Genomic DNA, 21,241 nt, shown 5'->3' with positions numbered 1-21,241 from the left:
TGCTGCTGGAGTAAGTTTTATATAAAACCGAAGAAAAATACACCTTTGATACAAATAAGTAACAAAATTAATGTAGCTGACAATTATGTAATTTATCTACAATAGTCAACAATACAAAGAATTAGATATAAAAGGTTTCTTGGTCAAAAGCTTACTATACATTTGGAACATCTGTCCCACTATCTCAAGAATGATCAAATACAAAGAAATTAAGCATAAAGCTTTCTGGCCCTCAAAAGGTGCCATGATCCTAAGACTGAAGGAAAAAACCCTCAAACCAAAACTACTGAGTCTGTTCTACAGAACAGATACTTGAATAAAACAAAACTTAGGGGAAAAAAAAAATTAAGCTCCATCCACCACCAAACATATTTGCTACAGGGAGCACCGGGATAAAAAAGGAATGTAGTCAATACTGATATTCTTCCTTATGTTACCTGTATGATTTGAAAAAATCTGTCTTTGGGAGAAGTGAGGTCGGTTTGCAGATACAGTCTAAGGAAACTGAAAGAGAGGGGGAATTTCTCATTGATGGGATCATTTTTAATTCATTGTACCGCAAAATGACCATGGATAATGTTTCTGAGGATGAAGAACAAACTCTTTCACCAGAGATTATCCTGAAGCCTGAACATCTTCAGGAAATTATACCCCTGGGTTTTCTCCCCAGTGTTTTTAGTTGGCATTTCTCTGAGGGAGAGGGAGGCTTTCATGAAGATACTTCATGCTCCCATGCTCTGAAAAGTCAGAAACAACATGATTGTTCCCTCTCAGCAACCACTTCGTAGTTAAGAGTCCTTCAATTCCCACTGGTCCACGTGCATGGATACGTGAAGTACTAATTCCCACTTCAGCACCTGTAGGAAACACCCAAGATAAAGGTGGTTAATCCTCTGATGATGTTCACATCATACTAAATGTTTTCGCACCTCTAAGTAAAAAAGCTGCCTGCCTTTCAGAGACCTGCCAATCTCTGCTCCTCTCCAAATAGCAGTTCCATTTACCTGATGGAGAAGCTCGAGGAGATTAACTATTACATTATAAATTGTAATGTTTATACTTCCGGCTGCTACAATTACTTTTAGAAAGAAAGATGCAAGAGAGAGAGAGGTACCGCTTGCATTGCTTTTAGAGGGATTTAAGGGCATAATCCTTAAAAAAAGGACAAAAACTGAACTAGTAAAGATTACGATCTTACGTCCCTTTTTATCACATTAAGGAGGTATTGGAAGACAACTGGAATTTTTTAGTCACATGGAACACTGTTCCAGCCGATACAGTAATAGTGTAGTGGAGACTTCTGATTTTCTACCTCATCAAGGAATGTTTCCCTTGTCTTCTGCAATTCACAGTAGGTGCACCTGTTTATTTAATCGATACTCAGTTTGGTTCCTGCCCTTCATTACTTAATTCTGCAGGACTGGCACACTGGACAGCATCTCAATCTGCCCAGAAGGACTGAAGCATTGCACTCTTTACAGCATCGTTAGAAAGAGAAACAAAAGGAAAGCTGTTCAGCAGTTTCACGTTCTGTATTGCATTGTTCTATCACTATATGTATTCAGTATACTTCACTGCAATTGAATAGAGCTTCCAAGGATCCAAAACATCTTTGTGTCGATGAAATTTCTAGATTTCAACTTTTTGTACAGTACCTTTCCTGAAAACCTTTTATTAGACAGTAAGCTAAGAGAATACTCCTATCTTTCAGGGTTCGTACTTTTCACACAACAGAAAATTCTGCAGTCACAATCCTGCAATATCTTCCCTCTTACCAAGTCCAAACCTATAGCCATCAGAGAATCGGGTACTGGCATTCCAGAAAACACAAGCACTGTCCACATGCTGGAGGAAGAACTCTGCTGTTTTCTCTGCAAAAGAGGCAGAGACAAAAATAAAATACATTACATACAAACAGATCATGTATTCCAATAAACACAGCATAAAACAGTGAACACATGTAACAATATAACTTTCACATATGCAACTTTATCAGATAGTACTTAAACAGCCTGGGCTAAGCCACACTCATTTTTACCTTCCGCCTAGTATGCTTATCAAGTAGTCACAATTGCAAATCTTAGAAGAAGCTCACAAAGATGAGGAAAAGCAAAAATCAAAAAGATGTCCAACTCCAACTCTACTCAGTTTAGTCAAAGAGAGATTTAGTTGCACGACCGAGGCGAAACAACAGCTGCCCCAAACAGCATTTGTCATTCAAACTGAGACAGTTACACTACAGTCAGCTCTCCACTAGTCTCAAACATGGAATTGCTCCAAATACTGAGAAATCCTTAACTCAATTGCTATTGCAGGTAATATTTGAGAACTACAATGCAGAAATACCACATGTAAGTGTATGAACTTGGAGGTCAGTAGCTCTTAGCAACAAGACAGACATTCAAGAGCAACTCTATTTCCAGTGTAAATCACTAGTTCACCAGGTCCTGTGGCAGTGGTTATGGTATCAAATGCATTCCTTTTAGTGAGATCCATTTAAGCTCAGCAAGAAGTAGAGAAACAGAAGCCTACTTGACTCACACTGGCCAGCCACAGATCAACATGACCTTAACTGCAGCTGATTCTCAGAAGTTGTGGGCTTGGTTTGGTTGGAGAGTCAACCTTTGTCTTGGCACAGCTCTAGTAAGGTTTCGAACTGGCACAGACCCAAGAGACAAACTACTACAGTGTAGCTAGTTGCACTAACACCAGGAATTAGCAGTCAAATCAAAACAGCAGCTTAAAGGAGCCTGGTCACTAACCATTCTCTGTGATAATAACATCCGTATGGGAACTTCCATACTTGTGGATATGTTCAACAGCCTCTTGAACACTGTCCACCACCTCAATGCAGCACTCCAAGTCCCCATACTCTGTGCGCAGAGATTTCACTTCTGAAGGACTGAATGTCAAGTAAGATGCAAACTTTGGTCCAGCATGAATCTTCACCTGCAACACCAGAAACATTTTGTTTGTGGCTACTGACCATACCAGAGCCTTTCAGGAGAAAGTGTAGTTTCTTGTACTCAATATGGGATGGATAGCAGTCCCTGTGGTGCTATGTTTTGAACTTCTGACCAAAATAGTGTTAAAAACACACTAATGTTTTGGCTGCTGCTGAACAGAGCTTGCACAGCATCAAGGTTCTCTCTTCCCCCCCCGCTCCATCTCTGTGCCCCTAGCAAGAAGATAGAGTGTGCAGGAAGTCAGGAGGGGACACAGGCAACAGCTGACCAGAACTGACCAACGGGGTATTCCATGCCATATAATATCATGCTCAGCAATACAAACTGAGGGGAGGGGGTTTTTGAAGAAGGTAGCCATTGCTCAAGAGATTGGCTGGGCATTTTTTTGTGGCAGACAGCAATTAGCTTTTCCTTGTGGGTGTTTTGGGGGACTGGTGGGTTTTTAGTTTTGTTTTGGGATTTACTTTTTTACTGGGTTGTTTCCTCCTCTTTGTCCCTTTTCTTCTTTCTCTTTCCTTCACTTATCAAGCTATCTTTCAACCTACAAGGTTCCTTGCTTTTGCTCTAATTTTCTCCTTCTGTCCCACTTGGAACAGGGGAGAGTAAGCAGGCAGCTGGATGATGCTTAGCCAGTGAGTGGAGTTAACCCACAACATGCAGGCAGTGTAAGAAAAATACACCTGATACACAAATATGCTTTGGAAAACTTGGCACATAGGTGAATTAGCTACAAGGTACAATAACTGACATGCTAAGTTGGCTACCTACCATGACAAGCTCCTAATTCAGGACCTCATTTAAAATTCTTGAAAGCAATTGCATCACTTAGTCACCAGGCAGAAAAGGCCAATACAGCACTGCTAGGAAAACAGTTATCATACTCATGCCAGCCTTTGTTTTAAGACAGCAACTGTGATGCAGAGAATAACGAAAGGAATGCTTTCAAGCTTCCACCTACAGAAGTCTTAAGATCTTGGATGACTTTTATCCTTTCACTTTATAAACTGATACCAGCCCTCTCTGAAACACATCTCAGACACAAAGGAGTTACTGGGTCCAAAAAAAAAAAAAAAAAAACCCAAAAAACACACAGATCTTTTTCATTTGTTATAAAGAAGATTTTAACACGTTATCAACCTCTGCCAAAACACCTAAACAATGAGAGATCATTTAGAACAGATACAGCACAGAAATTCCATGCAAATGAAACACAAGAAATTTTGACAAGACAAGCATAAATGGGAAATAAGGTATAAGTCTACTAAATGGGAAGGCTTTTAAGACGAAACCAGCATTTTCTTGTGCAATTATAAATTACTTTAATTGTATAACCCTGCCCAATATTTGCATGTTTCTTGTTGTCAGGTCAGATTAGGCAAGAGGTAATATCCTCCCCACTGTATAAGGAGATGGATTAGGGTTCATGGTGGAAATGCACTAGTACTCATATTCCTCCCATCCAAAATACAAACATCTACCCTACACTCTACCCTTCCCAAGAAACAACTAAACAAGACATTAAAAAGCCCCAAACATTGAGAACTTTCTACTTGACTACTTATCAGCTTCTTTTATTATAACCCTTTTAGCATCATCAAAACGTATGACCCCTCTGCATTAATCACTGCCTGTGCACTCTATTTGTCAAATACACATCACTGTGTGAAAATCCTTGATTTATGTGAAATTCATACTACGTCATGGCTATTTCTTCCTGATGCACCTCTGCTACCTTTACTGAAAAAACATTGCTTGCATCTAAACAACTAATTAGTATGCTGGCCTTTTGATAACCTTTGGCATACCAGGAGGGAAATAGGTGGGAATAAAGGACATGCAAGAGGAAAATTTTTAAAACCCATGTATGAAGCAAATTTAGAAAGGATAAAAAAGGGAATTTACTTGGGTAAGAAGCTAAGTGAGTAGATTCAGGAAGATGTGGCTTTGCATCTGGCTGAATGTGAAAGGGCAGAGAAAGGGCTGTGTATATGCTTTTATGGCAGAAGAATATTTTTGCTATATACAAGGAAGTATATAGCAAAGGTATCCCAGTAACAGCCTGTAGCTGTTATAGCTGAATAAGCTGCTTTCAGATCATTTCTACAGAAACACTTGATGCTGTGTGGAGAAGCAAAGTTCACTGACGTGTACAAAGACACATATGGGTAACTAAAGTATTATGCCATGTAAACAGGGCTATACCAGCCAGACCAAATGCTTCTTAACGTTTTAGAAAAAAAAAAACAGACAAAAACCACAAAACAAAAGACAAGTATGAGTAACTAACCTGTTCTACTCTCAACATGTCTATGATCTGATCAAACAATGGGGTTCTCAGCAAGTCTCGATGAATTAAAAGAGTTTCCAGAGCATTACAGGCAGCAGGATATTCACACTTTGAGTCTCTGACTGAGGTTTAAGAGTAGATAATTGGTTATATAACATTTACAACAAAGATTTTTGATATTACATAAATTATAAATTACCATAACTACATTGCATACTCCAAAGTTCAATTATACCCATGAGATCCAAGTCACCCTCCCATAGCTTACTTATTCTTGTGACCTTCTCAACACTGGCATCCGTGTCAACAAAGACATGACAGATCCCTTCACTGTGTCCCATCACTGGGATTCCCTTAGCAGCTTTCTGGATATTTCTCACTAGCTGTGATGAACCACGTGGAATGATGAGATCTATCAGCTTATCCAAACGGCAGAGATCTTCTACTTCCTCTCTTGTGTTCACCTGTGGTAGTTGCAATACAAATGGTTTACAGTTTGAACTCTCAAGTTTTGCCCACACTTTTTATACATACCATAGCAAAGAAATAGTTGATTTGACTCTAGGAACTTACCAGTTGCACTGCATCTCTGACTCCATGAATAGAGAGCGCTTCTTGTGTCAGATGATGAAGGATTTGATTGCTATGTGCTGCCTCTTTCCCTCCTTTAAGCAGTAAGCCATTTCCACTGGCTATGGCCAAAGCAGACACCTGTCAAAGGAGTTTATTATGGGGGAAAAAAAACCCCTTAAACGTAATCTGGTTCTTCTGTCAAAGTAACACCCAATAACACAAACAAAAGCAGGATCTTTTGTTCAGTTGATTTACTCAATATTAATCTACAGTTTTCTTTTCCTGGCTCTGAAAAACCATTACAAGTAGCAGCACATTTAACTCCATAAATTAAATGTCCTAGTTGCTGGAGCAAACTTGGGTTTTCAGGGTATTGCTGCCAAGGGGAGACTACAGTGAACAAGTCAAAGGAAACTATGGACATAGGGCTTCACAGGAATTGGATTGCTGTGTGTGCAATTACCTCAAGGAGAATCATTTTAGGAGCAATGACTCTTGTCCCTAACCATTCCAGTAGAGAGTGGCAAATACGTTCTTCCTCCAGGAAGGAAAAACATTCTCATCACGCTGTCTAAAACAGCGGTTATAAATAGGTAATGCTCTAAGTGTGGAGAAAAAAAGACTTTGAGACAATAGGCCCAGCATCATCTTTGCTTCCATGTTTATCACCAGAAGAAACCGATAGATACTGCTGCTCTTCTGTTTAAGGTGTCAGATTTCACCCATTAAAGTCCAGCAACACAAGAGGTTTTTGTTCTTTTGTACCTCAGAGTACGTCAGACGCAATAAAGCTCTTTTTCTAGACCTATTTTACTTTTTATCCTTTTTTGTATTCATCATCCCAACTTCATTCACAATGGCCTCACAATTTTTCCACCCACTTAAAAAAAAGTTTAAAAGCATGCACTCCTTTAGAAAACAAAATCACCTCCTCTCCAGAATCTCTAGAATAAAGAAACCCAGTATTTTAAGTTATTTTGTTGTATTACTATCTTCTGGGAAAGACTATACATATCATTGTCATCACCTGCATATATCATCACCAAACCTACACTCGTTGGAGTATCTATTGTATGTTGTCGAGATGTAGATGACAAAATTAGCCAGGCTCACACCTAACAAGAAATTAGCTTGGTGGCAGACTCTAGATCCTGATTCATGAAATAACCAGCCAGATACATCTTTCCCCTTCTAGTATCAAATGGGAAATAATAATCACAATGCTTGGTATTCTACTTCATTTGAAAACAATATTGAAAAATAAGAAATACTTTAGAAAAACACACTGAAGTATAACCGTCTGGGAAGTCTGCCTTACATAACTATCGTGTGTCTTTTTAAGTTTTATAACTAGACCTTAAAAAGCCATCTGATTGTATTTTAAAAGTATTTTCTAAGCATCTGCCCCTCCAGATCAGTACCCCAAAGGAAAACTAAACAAATAAGCTTATTTAAGTAACAAGGCATAAGATTAAAGGAAAGGTTTTGACCTGGTTAGAAAAAATGAAAAGAAAAAAAATACTAAGAATTAACACACAAAAATCCAAAACTTGTGTGATTAAAAGTAGAACACAAGGTAAGGGGTTTCAAAATGGTTCAGTCTCAAAGACTAGTAAAACATGACTATACTTCAGAGCAACAACTGGACATGGTGGAATCTATACAAAACAGTCTCTGAAGGATGCTTGCAATTTCACCCTGTAAGTATTAGTATTATTGAAGCAAACATGTTGTTTGCATATGCCCACTAGAAACTTATTAAATCTTAACCCAACCAAGCATGAGATGCAGTAGTAAACTAAGAGGAGGGAGCTGCTCCTCTCAATCAGAAATCCCCCTACTATCAGGTACAGGATGGGACAGAAATCACGCAATTCAAATGCAGAGTTATCAAAGATGACCCTCTGAAATTTCATCAGGAAGACTGATATGAGTATGAGGACAGGAGGCTGGCAAGAAGCAAAGCAATTACCAAGACAAGTTATCCTAAGTCTGTTAAACAAAGCAAGGGAAAGGAGGGCAGGGCAGGGAAGCCAGCAGGAGTTAGTCCGCTCTAAGTTTTAAGATACAGCCAACAGAAAGAGGAAGACATCAGCTATGCAAGGCAAGAGATCTGGGTTCAAGTCCAGGAAGACAGATGCAAATTCAGAAAGGTACCATACTGATTATCTGCAACAAATAGAGCCTGTAGTCAAGGGAGACTAGCGCCTTTTTGTTTCACAGGAACTTTTCTTACAGCATACTCCTTCTCACTGTGAAATAGGGACTACTCACAAAAAATCTGGCATGAAGTACAAAGCTGTCCACTGGTTGAGTCTCACATCTTCTTAAAGCAGCTGTGCTCAACATTTTCTACTCAAACACCTGCTCATATGTTAGAGAACTCCTCAGTCAAGCTTCCTAGATACTTAATGTTAATTGTGGGAAAAAATGTTGCTAATCAAGGAGGTTTTTTGCTTTCCTTTTAAAATCTACTTCAGTTGCTCAGTAAAGTAGTTGGGATTTAAAAAGTAAGACCAATGTTGCCTCTGCAACATTAGTTCAGCACCCATATTTTCATGCATTTTATAACAGCATTTACTTACAGCAACACTTCCACACAGTGCTGCAGGGGAAGGCATTTGCCCTTAACATACCTGCCTTATTCCTGGCGTAAGACAAATGATTAACTGAACACTGCAGAAGCAAGTTCTGAAAACATCTCTGCATAAAACCAGGGATGCCAATACAATAGATTGTAGATGAATCCAAGCAAGAGTCCTTTGAAACAATACTTTTTGTAGTCTCTTGCTTGCTCGCCAACAGAAATACCCAACAGTGTAATCTACCTTCCTTACAAACCTGTGGAAGACAGTCAGGACGCGATTCAAAGATGACGAGAAGGACACCAATGGGCACTGTCACCTGCTCCAAATCCAGGTCTTTTGCTATTCGAGTTCGCCGAATTACACGGCCGACGCTGTCCTGCGAGGATGCTGCAATCTGACGCAGACCAATAGCCAAGCTGTTCAGCTTTGAAGTAGACAGACTTAGGCGTTTCAACAAAGGGAGTGCTAATCTCCCTAAAAGAAAGAAAAAGTTGTGCTGAAGATAGATTGGTCTTCCTAGGCTCAAGCAGAAGTGACTTAAACGAGTGCTGAACCTAAGGAAAATTAAGGTATTTCCCACACCCTAGCAAGTAATCTACCTGAGATTAAAAATACACAGCATCAAGTCTGGTAGTCACAATAAAACCCCTCAAATATGGTAATGATTTGAGGCACCACATTTTCAGTTAATGATGTTTAAGTGCTTTGTACATGAAGCAACCGCACAAACCACCAACATCCAGAAAGATAGGTTTGTCCTATTTCATATACTGAATGCATGACTGAATATTTTACAAATTTCTACCCTTGCAATATATCTGCAAGGGAAGGTCCAGGAAGTAATTTCATCTTTCTGTTTTACAAACAGAAACAGCAAAGCACTGACACATGCATAACATTTTCTGTGCAGACTGGGCAAGAATAACTTGAACTTTCCAGTCTGAACATGTTCAAACATTAAGTTAACCCAGCAATGTCCCGTCAAATACTCTGGTCAGTGGTGACTTCCACAGAGTATTAATATAATAATATATTAACATAATATATATATATATAAAATATATATATATATATATAGATAGATAGATAGATAGATAGATAGATAGATAGATAGATAGATATAAAATAACATAATTCATGATGGGTCCTTTTCATGTATTTGCTATGCCAACACAACACGTACACATCTGAATTCCAGCTTCTCAATGAATTCATCAGTCTAACACAGAAGAATGGGTTTCATCTGAGCCACCTAAACAGAACCTTCCTCAATCAGACAAGTGATGCTTTGGCAAGCATCAATTTAAGTGTAGAGATGATAGTCTTCCCTTCAGGAATCAAACATTACATTAACCAGCCCAGAAAATACTCACTTTATGCATGACAGTAACAGAAATATTTGCTCCATTCTTTTTGGTTTTTTTTTTACAATACACCACTTGGTGTTTTGCTCTGCCTCAGTATCTTCTCTGATGAAGGCATCTGTTTTATGCAATGAAGGAGGCTGCAGCTGTTTACTCTGACAAGCTCTCAAAGTCCTGGGTTCAATAATGTGTGTCAGACATATTGCCCAATCCCAGGTGACAGAAGATCCTAGTTCTGCTCATTCCTCTTGAGGTCCAGAGACATCCAACATGATAGTATTACTATGGAAGGATTTGAAACAGTACCTTTATTTTCAGCCTCTTCTAAGTCCTTTTTGTTTGCCAAGAGAATTTCTTCTCTCTGGTCCGTTAGTAAGTCAGCAAGACGATAAATAATCTCTGCTCTCTGAAAGAGAAAACAGTTTCTGAACTGACTTATTATTCAAAGTCCACGCTGTTTGACATGCAGCTCCTACAGTCCATTTATGCTGACCACATCTTCTCACTATCTTAACTCTCCTGATACCTGGCCAGCTGATTTTTCCAGCCTGCATCACATTGAAAGACAAGACCAAACACCACTTCAGCCTTTACCTTGCTTTTTATTATTTTGCTTTCCTTACCCAGTCTTGTTCACCAAACTCATGTCCTTCAAAAGCACCTTGTAACACATCATACCCACGCAGCTGCAGAGTAGTAATTGTCTACAGCTCCACTTTTGTATACATGTTGTATATGCTAAGCACCACACAGGTGTGAATGGACCAAGTTATTCCAGTCAATTCTTCAGCAGCTTTGATCACAATTCACTTCTTGTGTTACTTGATGTAATCAAAATTTTTATAAACCCCACAGGAAAGCCCATATTACTTCACAGCCCCAAGGAACACGATCTTTTTGCTTTTCTCATCTTTAAGCAGGCTACAATACAAACAAAGGATCTGGCAAAGAAATAATAGATTCTTGTCCCGAGTGGTCCATTTATTTTTAAGTCTGTAATGCAAAACTTGCCACACATGCACAGTATTAAAAATTTGTCCATATTGTTCTGTCACCTGCTCAGGCTGTAGAGCCGCCAAGGTCCTGCCACCAGCTCGAGCCATTTCAGCCTGCTGCTCTACAGTAGGCCCTGCAAAAAAACCCAAAAATATGCTATGCATATGCATATTTGTTACAAAGTAACAGCATAGGAAGAAGTGAGCACTAGCCCGTTCATCTTCCAATTCTTTGTTCAGAGCATGAAAGCTGGTACAGTTTTTAACGGACAAATTCAAGAAAAATGTTGTATTCTAAGACAGAGAAGTCTGTACCTGACACAAAAATACTGTTATGGTCCCTACATAATCACCACAAAGATTCTGTCTCCATGTCACAATAAGTGTGCAGCATGTACCAAAAGGACTTGACAAAGGACAAAAGAACAACAGAATAGCTAAGTCTCTAGGGCATAGTAGGCTACTGAAAGAAAAGAGGCAAACTTTGAAAAGTTCAGGTATCCAGCTGACAATCCACAGGGATGGACTTTAGCGACTTACCATATTTGTGACTCAGAATGGGATCACAAGATTAAAAGCTTTACTGCTGATATCAACTTATTATAGCAGGGCTAACCAAAAAGGCACTTGAGCACAATGACACCAAGTGCGTTCAAAGATGATTTCACATATTTATACAAAAAATCCATTAAGGATTACTATAAACAAAGAAATTCACTTGGCTTGAAGTGCAAGTCAAAAGTATCACTCCAGTATCTATTCTGCTAAGGTGATGGATCTTTGGTCTGATTTTATCCAGCAATTATTACACAGTTTGAGCAATGCAGTGGCATGAAAACATTTCTACCGACCATATCAGAAGACTGAGTCATAAAAGAAATTAATGATAAAAAAAAATCTAAACACTACCGTAGTTCAGCAGTACATTCTATATCCGTATTTTCACACTGAAATCATGGATACTTGCTGATAACTTGTAACACTACAGAAGGCAAAACTTCTACTCTACTCATTGCACTCTTCAAATGCAAGTCTGATGCACCAGTTTGTCAGCTAGGGGGAAGAAGAGCAGGGAATTCAGCAGTTTCTTTAGAAAATACCTTTCAAAATCTATTTTGCAAGCAGAAGGTGGTTTCCCTGTTACTGCACAGCTCTAGACAAATTTTAACTCTAGTTTTTCAGGAAATCTCTACAACTGTTAAGGTACACATTAACTCTGTACTCACCTGCAGGTTTTACCTCTGAAAAAAAAGTTCCAACTTTTTTTCCTTCTACAATATCTGTGATGACGTGACCTGAGATCTTTGGGTGGGTTCCATTTGCAATCACTACTGAAGTGCCTCCTTGCAGGGCCCACAGAGCTGCTTTCACCTACAGGAAAGGACAGAACCAGTTGCAAGAGATTCACTGGCTATATGAATCACCACTCTCAACAAGACTCCTTGGTCCACTCTAATGTCCAGATTGATCACTTATGCTTTCAAAGAGCATTCAACTCACTTCGGGAATCTCTGAACTTCAGTGTTGGAATACTGACATTTGCTTAATCCTTCAACAGCATGCTAAATTCACATCAGGATTAGCTCATTAGTAAGGGTCCTTTGAAATCCCTGTGCACTGACTGGTCCTAAGATTTTCCTCTTTGCACATTTTTGAGCAGAACATGATTTCTTTCAAATCCCAGATGCTACCTGCTGAAGAGGTACTGCCAGTGGTTTCCTTCATTTCTTTTCCCAATCAAGGTATAGGCAATATTATCCACTACTATACTTAATTATGTGTCATTTATTTAATTGCAAAACCTTCTCTGCTTACTCACTTCTATGCTTTCTTAATACAGTTCTACAATTTAGTATTACAGTCCACTGTCACTATGAGACAAATGCCAGATAGGCCTATGACATTAAACTCGGCTACCAAAAGACCATCAGCTGCTTCATTATTGCTCAAATTTCACACTGAAAATTGAGATTTGTTCTTTGAGCCACCATCTGTTTTCTGTTATTGACCCTACGGTTTTTCAAAAAATGTCACCTACCTTCTCAACCGTAGCAAATTTTTGTTACAACACTTGCATCAATATTTGCCTCTACGTGACTCAAAAGACACCAAGTTAACTCTAACTGATTATTACTTTTACAATAAAAGTACTCTCTGACCTTGGTAACTTTACCTTCAATACCTGGAATTGTTTAAACTATCCTAGAAACCAGATAAGGGAAAGTAATTTTTGAATAAGCTTTGTACATGCCATAGTTACAAATGCCTCCTCCTTTTGCCACCTTCCAGTCCATGCTCTGATACTTAAGAGTGTGCCTTACCTGATTCCTCGGAAAAGGGAATAATCAATAACAAAACTAGTGTAGAATTTTATTTTGGTATTTTCCTGCTTAGTCAAGATCTGCTTTGGTTTTTACAGACAACCTTCCAGATTCATGCCAGAGAAACACGCAGCAATTAATACTACAGCAGTTTGTATCTCAGCCTCATGAGAGACATATGCTGAAGTCGCACAACACACCCATGTTTATGTACTCACAGCAATGAATACTGAGACCACCTGACTGTACACAGCACTAAAACACATTAGCCCTCCCACCTCCACTAATCTTTCACTGAAAAACTGAAGTACCTTGGTCTCCACCAATATATCCTTCAGAAGTACACTGTACAAACTCAAAGGAGAGGGAGGTGCCATATCAGATTTAAGAGACAGGAATTCCCAAAGTCTTTGAATTATCATATAATAAAGAATTGAGGACTGACTCTTATTTTAATTTAAAACACTAAAATACAGTTCCAAATGTCACCTTTTAAAATATACTGGACTGTAATTCTTAACTTGCTCTTTTCAATCCCCATCGACCTATAAGAAAAGCAAAAGGAACCCATATACCATTTCGGGCTACTCAAAGAATAGCTGAGGCTGGAAAGGATCCCTGGAAATCATATAGTCCAAATGCCTGCTCAAAGCAGGGTCAACTAGAGCAGCTTACTCAAGACACCATCCAGTCAGGTTCTCTTGGCAACCTGCTCCAGTGCTTCAGCAACCTCATTGTAAAATTCTTACACTTCAATTTCATCACTTGTATTTCTTTCTGTGCCCATGGTCTCTTGTATGTTCCCTGGATACCACTGAGAACAATCTGGTTCTGTCTTCTCCAAACCTTCCTTCAGCTACTTATACCCAAACCTTCTCTTTTCCAGTGTAAACAATCCTAGCTCTCAGCCTCTCTTAGCGTGACAGTCCTCCAGTTCTTTAATCATATTCATGGCTCTCTGTTGGTGTCACTGTAGCATGCCATGTCCTTCCTGTACTGCAGTGTCTAGAACCAGATGCAGCTCTAACACATGTGGTTTCACTAGTGCTGAGTAGATGAAAGTAATAATTTTCCTCGACCTACTGGCTATGTTCTTTTTCATACAACCAGGACACTGTTGGCCCACTTTGCCCAAAGGCCAGGTTGTGGGTGTACATTCCATTTGGTGTCTACCAGAACCCCTTTGCCCTTTTCACTAAATCTGCATTGAAGGCAGTCAATTCTCCAGCCCATACCAGTGTCCCTAGGCATAAGACTCAGCATTTCCTTTTACTGAACTCCTAAGGCTCCTGCCTGCCCATTCCTGCAGCCTGCCAAGATCCACCTGAACAGCAGCACAAAGCACAATCATCTCATGCAGCTCCCTTTCCTTTCTGATTATGAAGCAAATGCTCCATATTTATTTCTACCTTAGCTTCCATGCCACCCATTCCCACTCGGGATTTGGTTCCAAATGTTACAGACTGCTGGTCTCCTGGGTAGAATATGTCAATAAGCTTTGCATCATCAGACCCTGGCGGGCTGTCAAAGAGTCCTGAAATAAATAATAAAAATCAGTTATATACCCTCATGTCCAAAGTTCACTCATGAAAAAAGAAAAACAAAACAAATCAAAAAAACCCCAAACAAACAAAAAAAACACCAACAACACAAAAAAAAAAAAAAAAAAAACAAACAAAAAAAAAAAAAAAAAAAAAAAAAAAAAAAAAAAAAAAAAAACAACCAACACGAGCACGAGGCTAAAAAGCTGTGCTCCACTTCAGGAGCAGGAGGAATCCTCCTTTGGGAGGAGAATTCAAAACTTCCACTGAACCCTTCTATTTGTAGAACTAAAAGCACAAAATTCTTAACTGGCAGACCCAAAAATTATAGGTTTATTGAAAGTCTAAAAAATAAGAAACCAAAAACCCACATGCTTAATAGCAGCAAGCGAGTTAGGAGCTAATGGCATTTGGTTGAGGTTTCAGACAGTTTGCAACTTTTAGATGTTCAAAATCAGGGCTTACATACACAAACCCCCAAATGAACAGGCAAAGAATAGTCCTCGTCACCAGAGACTCATATGATATTCTTGAATGGTGGGTGGTACAGTGAGAAAACAGGCATTTCAGAAACATGTAAAAAAGGTAACTGTTGAATTCTACTACAAAGGAACACAACACTACAGAGACATACTCTTATTAGTGTTTTTTAAAATCAAGTAATTCAATGTCACTACACTTGGAGTTTAACGACACTTTGGTTAACTAACATTAAACTTCAACTCTACCACTACACTTCCCAGAAATTCTATATGTGCACAAATACTGCCACAACAAATTAGAGAGCACAAGTGCAGTCTATCTGTGCCCGCCATTGACAGGTTGGGAAGTAGAGGACATCTTTCCATAAACAAGCTGTCACATTGAATTAGTAAGCTTGGAGGACGGGTGTGCTGGTTTTTGGGCTTTTTTACAAACTCCTACGATTATTGCTTTTCTGAGTTGCTCTAAGACAGTCATTTTGACTAGAATTAACCATGAAACCCAGCTGTATCTGCTAAAAGAAACTATGCCTATGGAAAGAAATCTCTTTCCTTCTCAGGGCCTATGTACTGAAGGCCAGGATCTACTACAAGAAGCCCATCTGGAGGAGAAGAATATGTGACTTAAGGTGATACAGACTGCATCGATCTGAAACTGTACCCATTACCCTCCTCTCTCTAGAAAAGGAAGTTCAAGATTCATAGGTGACAGGCTTATATCACAACAGCACAGCTCAGAATAGTAGAGCAGTGTAAGCTAAAAGTAAGTGAGACAGAAAAAGCTAGCAAGACCCAGGTATCCGGAAAGCAATAACCAGGACTTGCAGTACACCAATAATTCACTGACCAAACCTGCTGCCAGAAGAAACAAACTACTGTAGAAGAGTATTTGGTTTATACTCCTGATTCAAGACATGAAGCTTTTATCCTGCATACTATTCCTGACTATCATACAACTTTGAGAAGTCACCAGAGGTACCATAGTACATGTGGTATTCTGGGATCTGGAATAGGTCTCAGGTTCACATTCATTCTAACCCACCCAGATTCAACAGTGTGTCAGACTGTGTTTGGCTAATGCCACAGCATCAACACTTAAGGAATTACTGTAGTACATTGCAATTGCATTTGTAGAAGAGATGAACTGAAGTGATCAGTAAAACAGGAAAAGAGGTTGGTTTGACGATCTGATGTGCTTCACTAAAATCAGAAATTAAAGAAATTACTCACAAACCTTCTACATCTGAAAGAACAATCAAGAGATCAGTTTTCATTTCCACAGCCAGTCGTGCTGCCAGACTGTCGTTATCCTTCACGCTAATTACCTGCAATACACATGCATATCAGAAGCAGTGAATAGTGTCAAGAACTAAGAAATATTTAGTGCCAACATAAAAAAAAAAAAAATCTACCTCAGCACTAACAAGTCCTTCTGAGCTACTTTGTTCACACCCACCAGAAACTTCAAAGGTGATGTTTGTGTGAAAGCACATATGCTTCAGTAAAGTGGTATCCAAACAACAAGCAGTGTCATCAGTACTTGCATTCTCTACCTTAGTGCCCAGTGACAGGGCAAGAGGCACTAACTGACACTGCTTTGAGAAGGGGTGCTGGATTAGATGACCTGAAGAGGCATGCTTGCTTTTGGTAAAGGAGACAATTTTTGCCCTGGTTTCATCCCACAACACTGTATCATGCCAAATACAGACAACTCAACACAGTCTTCCAGTACCCTCTTGTCCATGTACTAATTCTGTATTTTTGTTTCCCTGCTGTAGACTTCAGAGGTCCCTGGTTATGGCATTAGTCTAGTACACACTAGTGCTGCACCATCTGCAAGCAGGACCCCCCACCCCTTCCCCCGCAATACTTTACCCACATTTACCCCCTGCAGATCACTGTTTGGCTCTGGAGGTGGAACAACTGCATCATTGGTGTTAATTATAGGGACAATATTCATCCTTAAAAGCTCATGTAATGTTCCATTTAAGTTGCGACGCTTCTGCTCATCATGGAAATCCAGATTGGTGACTAAAATCTAAAAGGAAAAGAGAAATCATATAAACTTACGTATTAACACATCATAACAGAGAAGTCATGCCTTTCGGGTCACTAAAGAAACAAAAGCCCCATTTAAAAAGATATAGAATAAAAGTGAGAAATATTCTTTCCACAATATTATTACGTTATTCCACTGAAGCCTGTAATAGCCTATCTCAAGCTGGTAGGTCACATACTCCAATAATTAACTTGGGAAAAAAGATCATAATCAGAACAAAGATACTCATGATAACTACTAAGACCCTAGGCAATTCAACAGATTGCACAAGATGCTGCCTTTCCAGTTTCTCCTCCCACTTTAATGTTCCTACTTGTAGCGAGCAGAAAGGATGCTTTAAACTTTCTTTCCACTGACTAGAACTCACTTGCTCTTCTGAAACAATCTTGTCCCCTGAATGCAGATAGCACCCCTTTCTCTTGGTGTTTAAGACAAAAAACACCCGCAATGTCTGCTCTGGAGAAATCTTTTTTTTTTGTTTTTACTCTGTCATTGGACATTTGAGAACTAAGCAAACAACTCCACCAGTCAAACGTACAAGAACACTTGGAATCAATGTGTATGCTTAGCTTCTTGGCATAGGCAATTCATTCTTTTATATCAAAGGAATAATAGTTGTCTACAGATTTGAACAAGATTACAATCCAGCATGACCTATAATGATTTTTAGCTATATTATAATTATTTGGCTATATCAGCTCTACCATATTACAGTAAGAAGTTCCTCCAAGATTTCACGCTAGGCTCCTAAATGGATTAATAGTGTCTAAACAAATAAGGCCTTACAATTAAAGCAACTCTGTATTTTCAGAGTATCTAAGATAAGCAAAGTCTGTTTAGGAGCAGTTCAACTGATACAGTTGCAGCCTTCAGTATAAGACCCCAGCCAGGGATACCATCACCCACAAGTTGGAAAGGTTAGAAGAGCAGATGGACAGCAAGTTCTGAAGTGTGGATATGCACTTCCGTCAACTTTACAGAATGTGTCGCAGTTTAGTCACTTGTGGTTTTTAAACCCTCACTTTGGACCATCAACATCAGCTTTTGTGAAGAGATCTTAACAGACTCTCCCCGCTATAAAAGAGAGGACACACCTCAACAAAAAGCATATTCCTTTTATCTTGACAATAGATAACTCCATTTCAGAAATATTTAGCAAGGCACTCTTGCATAAGCTACCACTTATGTGACAACCATAAGCTCCAAAAGTAGCAAGTCAGTCTAGGAAAGAAGGAATGCCTTACCTGAGCTGCACAGATGCTGTACTGTGTAAACATGGCCTCATACAGAGCCATCAGTCCACTCTGCCCAGCTGCTGCACAGGCCCGGGCCTCCAAGACTGGAATAGCCTGAAAAGACAAAGAGCGGCTGTCAGGCAGTGACTTGAACAGGTAGTAGCCAACACTCAAGGAAAAGCAGGAGTGCCACCAGCCTCTCACCATATCTTTCAGCTGACTCTGGCCTGAATGAAGTGCTTGCCTCACACTCTGAGAAAGCAAGATCTCATGACGCAACCGCTGCTTTCCAAAAGCTACAGCCCCACTGGTGACAATCATCATCTCTCGGCCCTGATTTTGCAGCATTGAGACCTGTAAGTAAAGGAAATAAGAAAGAGGGCCTGGTGTATGATCAGTGAGAGCAAGACAGTCCTGGCTACTATAACCTTTTGCTCACCAATTCCTACTGACCACAAGCATTTTGATTTCTCTATGGATGCACAAAGCAAGGCAATCACCCTTCATAGTATTTCTGCACACCTTCTTAGCCACTTGGAAGCTATGCCAAGGACTGCATGCAATCTATAACTTCTCATAAATCTTATTTTCACAGTACCAGCTTTTGTGACAGAAAAATGCTTGAATCCATAAATTCCCAAAGCTACCATTATACAGTAACTTCAAATTCTAGAAGTGATGAGGCCAACTCTCAATAGTAACCGTTTCAATTACTTCCTCCTTACGTGTATTTGGCTGGATTCCTCTCAAAGCCCCAAAGCTAAATGTCTTACGTTAACCTAATATATTATGTTAACTTTACTTCCCAGAAAGGACATGTCCAGTGCTCACCAAGACAACCCTTTCATTTTGGAGAAGTACTTGAGTTGATCCCATCAGTTTTTCCTACAAGTAATGAGGTTTCAGGCTTTTCTCCCAGGAGGAACTCTGCAAATGCTCAGGTGATCAGAAGTGTTGACTCATTTTGCAGAGTTCACATACTTCAGTGCCATCTTCCCGCTAGAGACAACTAATGCCCCAGCTATGTCTTACTTACTGCACAAAAATCTCACAGTGCAAATCTCTCCCTCTATACTGGGTTTGGCCAAGATGGAGTTAACATTTTTTATAGGGGTCTGTATGATACTGTCTTTCAGATTTCAGTTCTAGAACAGTTTTGATAATATTCCAATGTTTTGCCTATTGCTAAATAGTGCTTGCACAGCATCAAAGCCTTTTCTTTCCCCCATGCTGAGCAGCACTCGCACAGCCATCAAGGCTTTCCTTGTTCCACTATGTCCCATCCCAGTAGGTAGGCTAGCAGCTGGGCACAAAGTTCAAAGAGGATAGCTCTGAGAGACAGCTGACCTTAAACTGGCCAAAGGGACTTTTCACACCATATAACATCACACACAGTAATAGAGGTGCAGAATAGCAAAACGTAGGAGGTTGTCTTCCAAGGTGGCCACCACTCAAGAACTAGCGGGGCATTGGTCTGCTTGAGCAAGGTAGTGATATCTTTATTTCAACCCATGAGTTTTCTTAATTTTGCTCTACCCATTCTCTTCCCAATCCCAGTCATGGTGGGGCAGAGGTGAGGGAAGCAAACAAGAATCTGTGTGGATGCTTGGCTGATAGTCACAATTAACCCACCATATCATCAAAAAACAATTTACTGAGTTACATGGTTTATAGTACTGCAGCATAAGGATTGTAAAGGGAAAGGCTAACACATTGTTTTAAAGAGTATCAATATTTTATGATGTTTTACTACAATCTTCTGTAACATCCAGCACAGAGTACCTGAAGTTAACACAAATGTTCAGTAATAGAATTACCTGCTCTACAATAGAAGCCAGCCTCCCAAGGGCCAAGCCACACTCATCCCCTCGAGTAACAACAGCACTACCCAGCTTTACTACAATCCGTTTTGCATGCTTCAGCTCACTGCGGTGTGCAAATGGTTTTCCATGTGCACGGCTGAGAGGCACAGTGATAAACGGAATGTTGCTCCAACAACGGATGGATTCATTCCTTAATCTTTGGTTATGGAAAGGCAGATCTGTGGATAAAGAAAGAAAGAAAGAAAGCAAGCAGTTTTAAGTGTTTTATTCAGGCTTCTAACCCTTCACAATACACATTTCCCAGTAACTGGGAACAAGAAGCTAGCTTTCAATTCACCAAAACAAAGTGAGAAACAGGAGTATCTGAGCAGCACTAACCATATCTAAGGTATAGAAGGTCACAGAGCTCTAACTCTGAGAATCTAGAAGACCAAACTGAAAGACATTGTAAAAGAGCCCATATAACTCGCATCTCAAAGACTCGTTTTAAAAACAATCTCCTTTGCCTTGCCTCATTTAGATACAGCTAAGAGAGTTTTCCTGTCTAAAGCATCACAGAAAACCTGACTGTTAGAAAAGAAACACAGCTTTTACAACATCTCCAAGCCAAGTATTTTTGCACATTGCTCAGCTAGGGAGAATTGAAGGGGCACAACAGACATACGAACTCCAAGTCACATGATGGCAATCAAGCCCTGGAACAGGCCTCCAGAAGGTGTGTTTGTGCTCCAAGCCTGCCAATGTTCAGGAGGCATTTGGACAATGCCCATGGTGTGCTTTAGCTTCGGGCAGTCCTGAAGCATCAGGCTGTGGGACTAGGTGACCACTCTAAGTCTCTTACAACAAACTATTCTGTTCTAGTCAATCCTAACCAATATATCATCTGAAGATGCAGAGGCTTCTTTACAAATCAGCGAACTGAATACTATGTCATGGTCAGAGTTACCCAATTATATTTCGTATGTTCAGTATCTGTAATTTTGGTGCTTTGGAATACATATATTCAT

At 39.7% G+C, this 21,241-nt stretch overlaps 1 protein-coding gene across 8 annotated transcripts in view; it reads right to left on the bottom strand.

Annotated features, from left to right (window-relative positions):
- ALDH18A1 (aldehyde dehydrogenase 18 family member A1) overlaps positions 1 to 21,241 on the bottom strand; it is a 32,520-nt gene continuing 11,279 nt past the window's right edge. For 6 of the 8 annotated variants that reach the window (XM_088169494.1, XM_014890670.2, XM_014890673.2 and 3 more), the window contains exons 3-18: positions 20,229 to 20,452; positions 18,616 to 18,765; positions 18,421 to 18,525; positions 16,997 to 17,155; positions 16,352 to 16,442; positions 14,504 to 14,628; positions 12,000 to 12,144; positions 10,834 to 10,907; positions 10,085 to 10,184; positions 8,668 to 8,888; positions 5,827 to 5,964; positions 5,522 to 5,717; positions 5,254 to 5,375; positions 2,763 to 2,949; positions 1,776 to 1,871; positions 1 to 857 (exon numbers count right to left, since the gene is read on the bottom strand). In XM_088169494.1, the coding sequence (XP_088025620.1) occupies positions 676 to 857; positions 1,776 to 1,871; positions 2,763 to 2,949; positions 5,254 to 5,375; positions 5,522 to 5,717; positions 5,827 to 5,964; positions 8,668 to 8,888; positions 10,085 to 10,184; positions 10,834 to 10,907; positions 12,000 to 12,144; positions 14,504 to 14,628; positions 16,352 to 16,442; positions 16,997 to 17,155; positions 18,421 to 18,525; positions 18,616 to 18,765; positions 20,229 to 20,452 (2,315 nt within the window). In that variant the 3' untranslated portion in view covers positions 1 to 675. The remainder of the gene's footprint in view (positions 858 to 1,775; positions 1,872 to 2,762; positions 2,950 to 5,253; positions 5,376 to 5,521; positions 5,718 to 5,826; positions 5,965 to 8,667; positions 8,889 to 10,084; positions 10,185 to 10,833; positions 10,908 to 11,999; positions 12,145 to 14,503; positions 14,629 to 16,351; positions 16,443 to 16,996; positions 17,156 to 18,420; positions 18,526 to 18,615; positions 18,766 to 20,228; positions 20,453 to 21,241) is intronic. The other 2 variants (XM_088169497.1, XM_014890672.2) reach the window with 1 other exon arrangement.

The sequence above is a fragment of the Sturnus vulgaris genome, chromosome 8 (assembly GCF_052056855.1).
Source record: "Sturnus vulgaris isolate bStuVul1 chromosome 8, bStuVul1.hap1, whole genome shotgun sequence".
Taxonomy (NCBI): domain Eukaryota; kingdom Metazoa; phylum Chordata; class Aves; order Passeriformes; family Sturnidae; genus Sturnus; species Sturnus vulgaris.
Note: the sequence above shows the minus strand (reverse complement) of the source record. Positions and strands in the feature narration are given on the sequence as shown.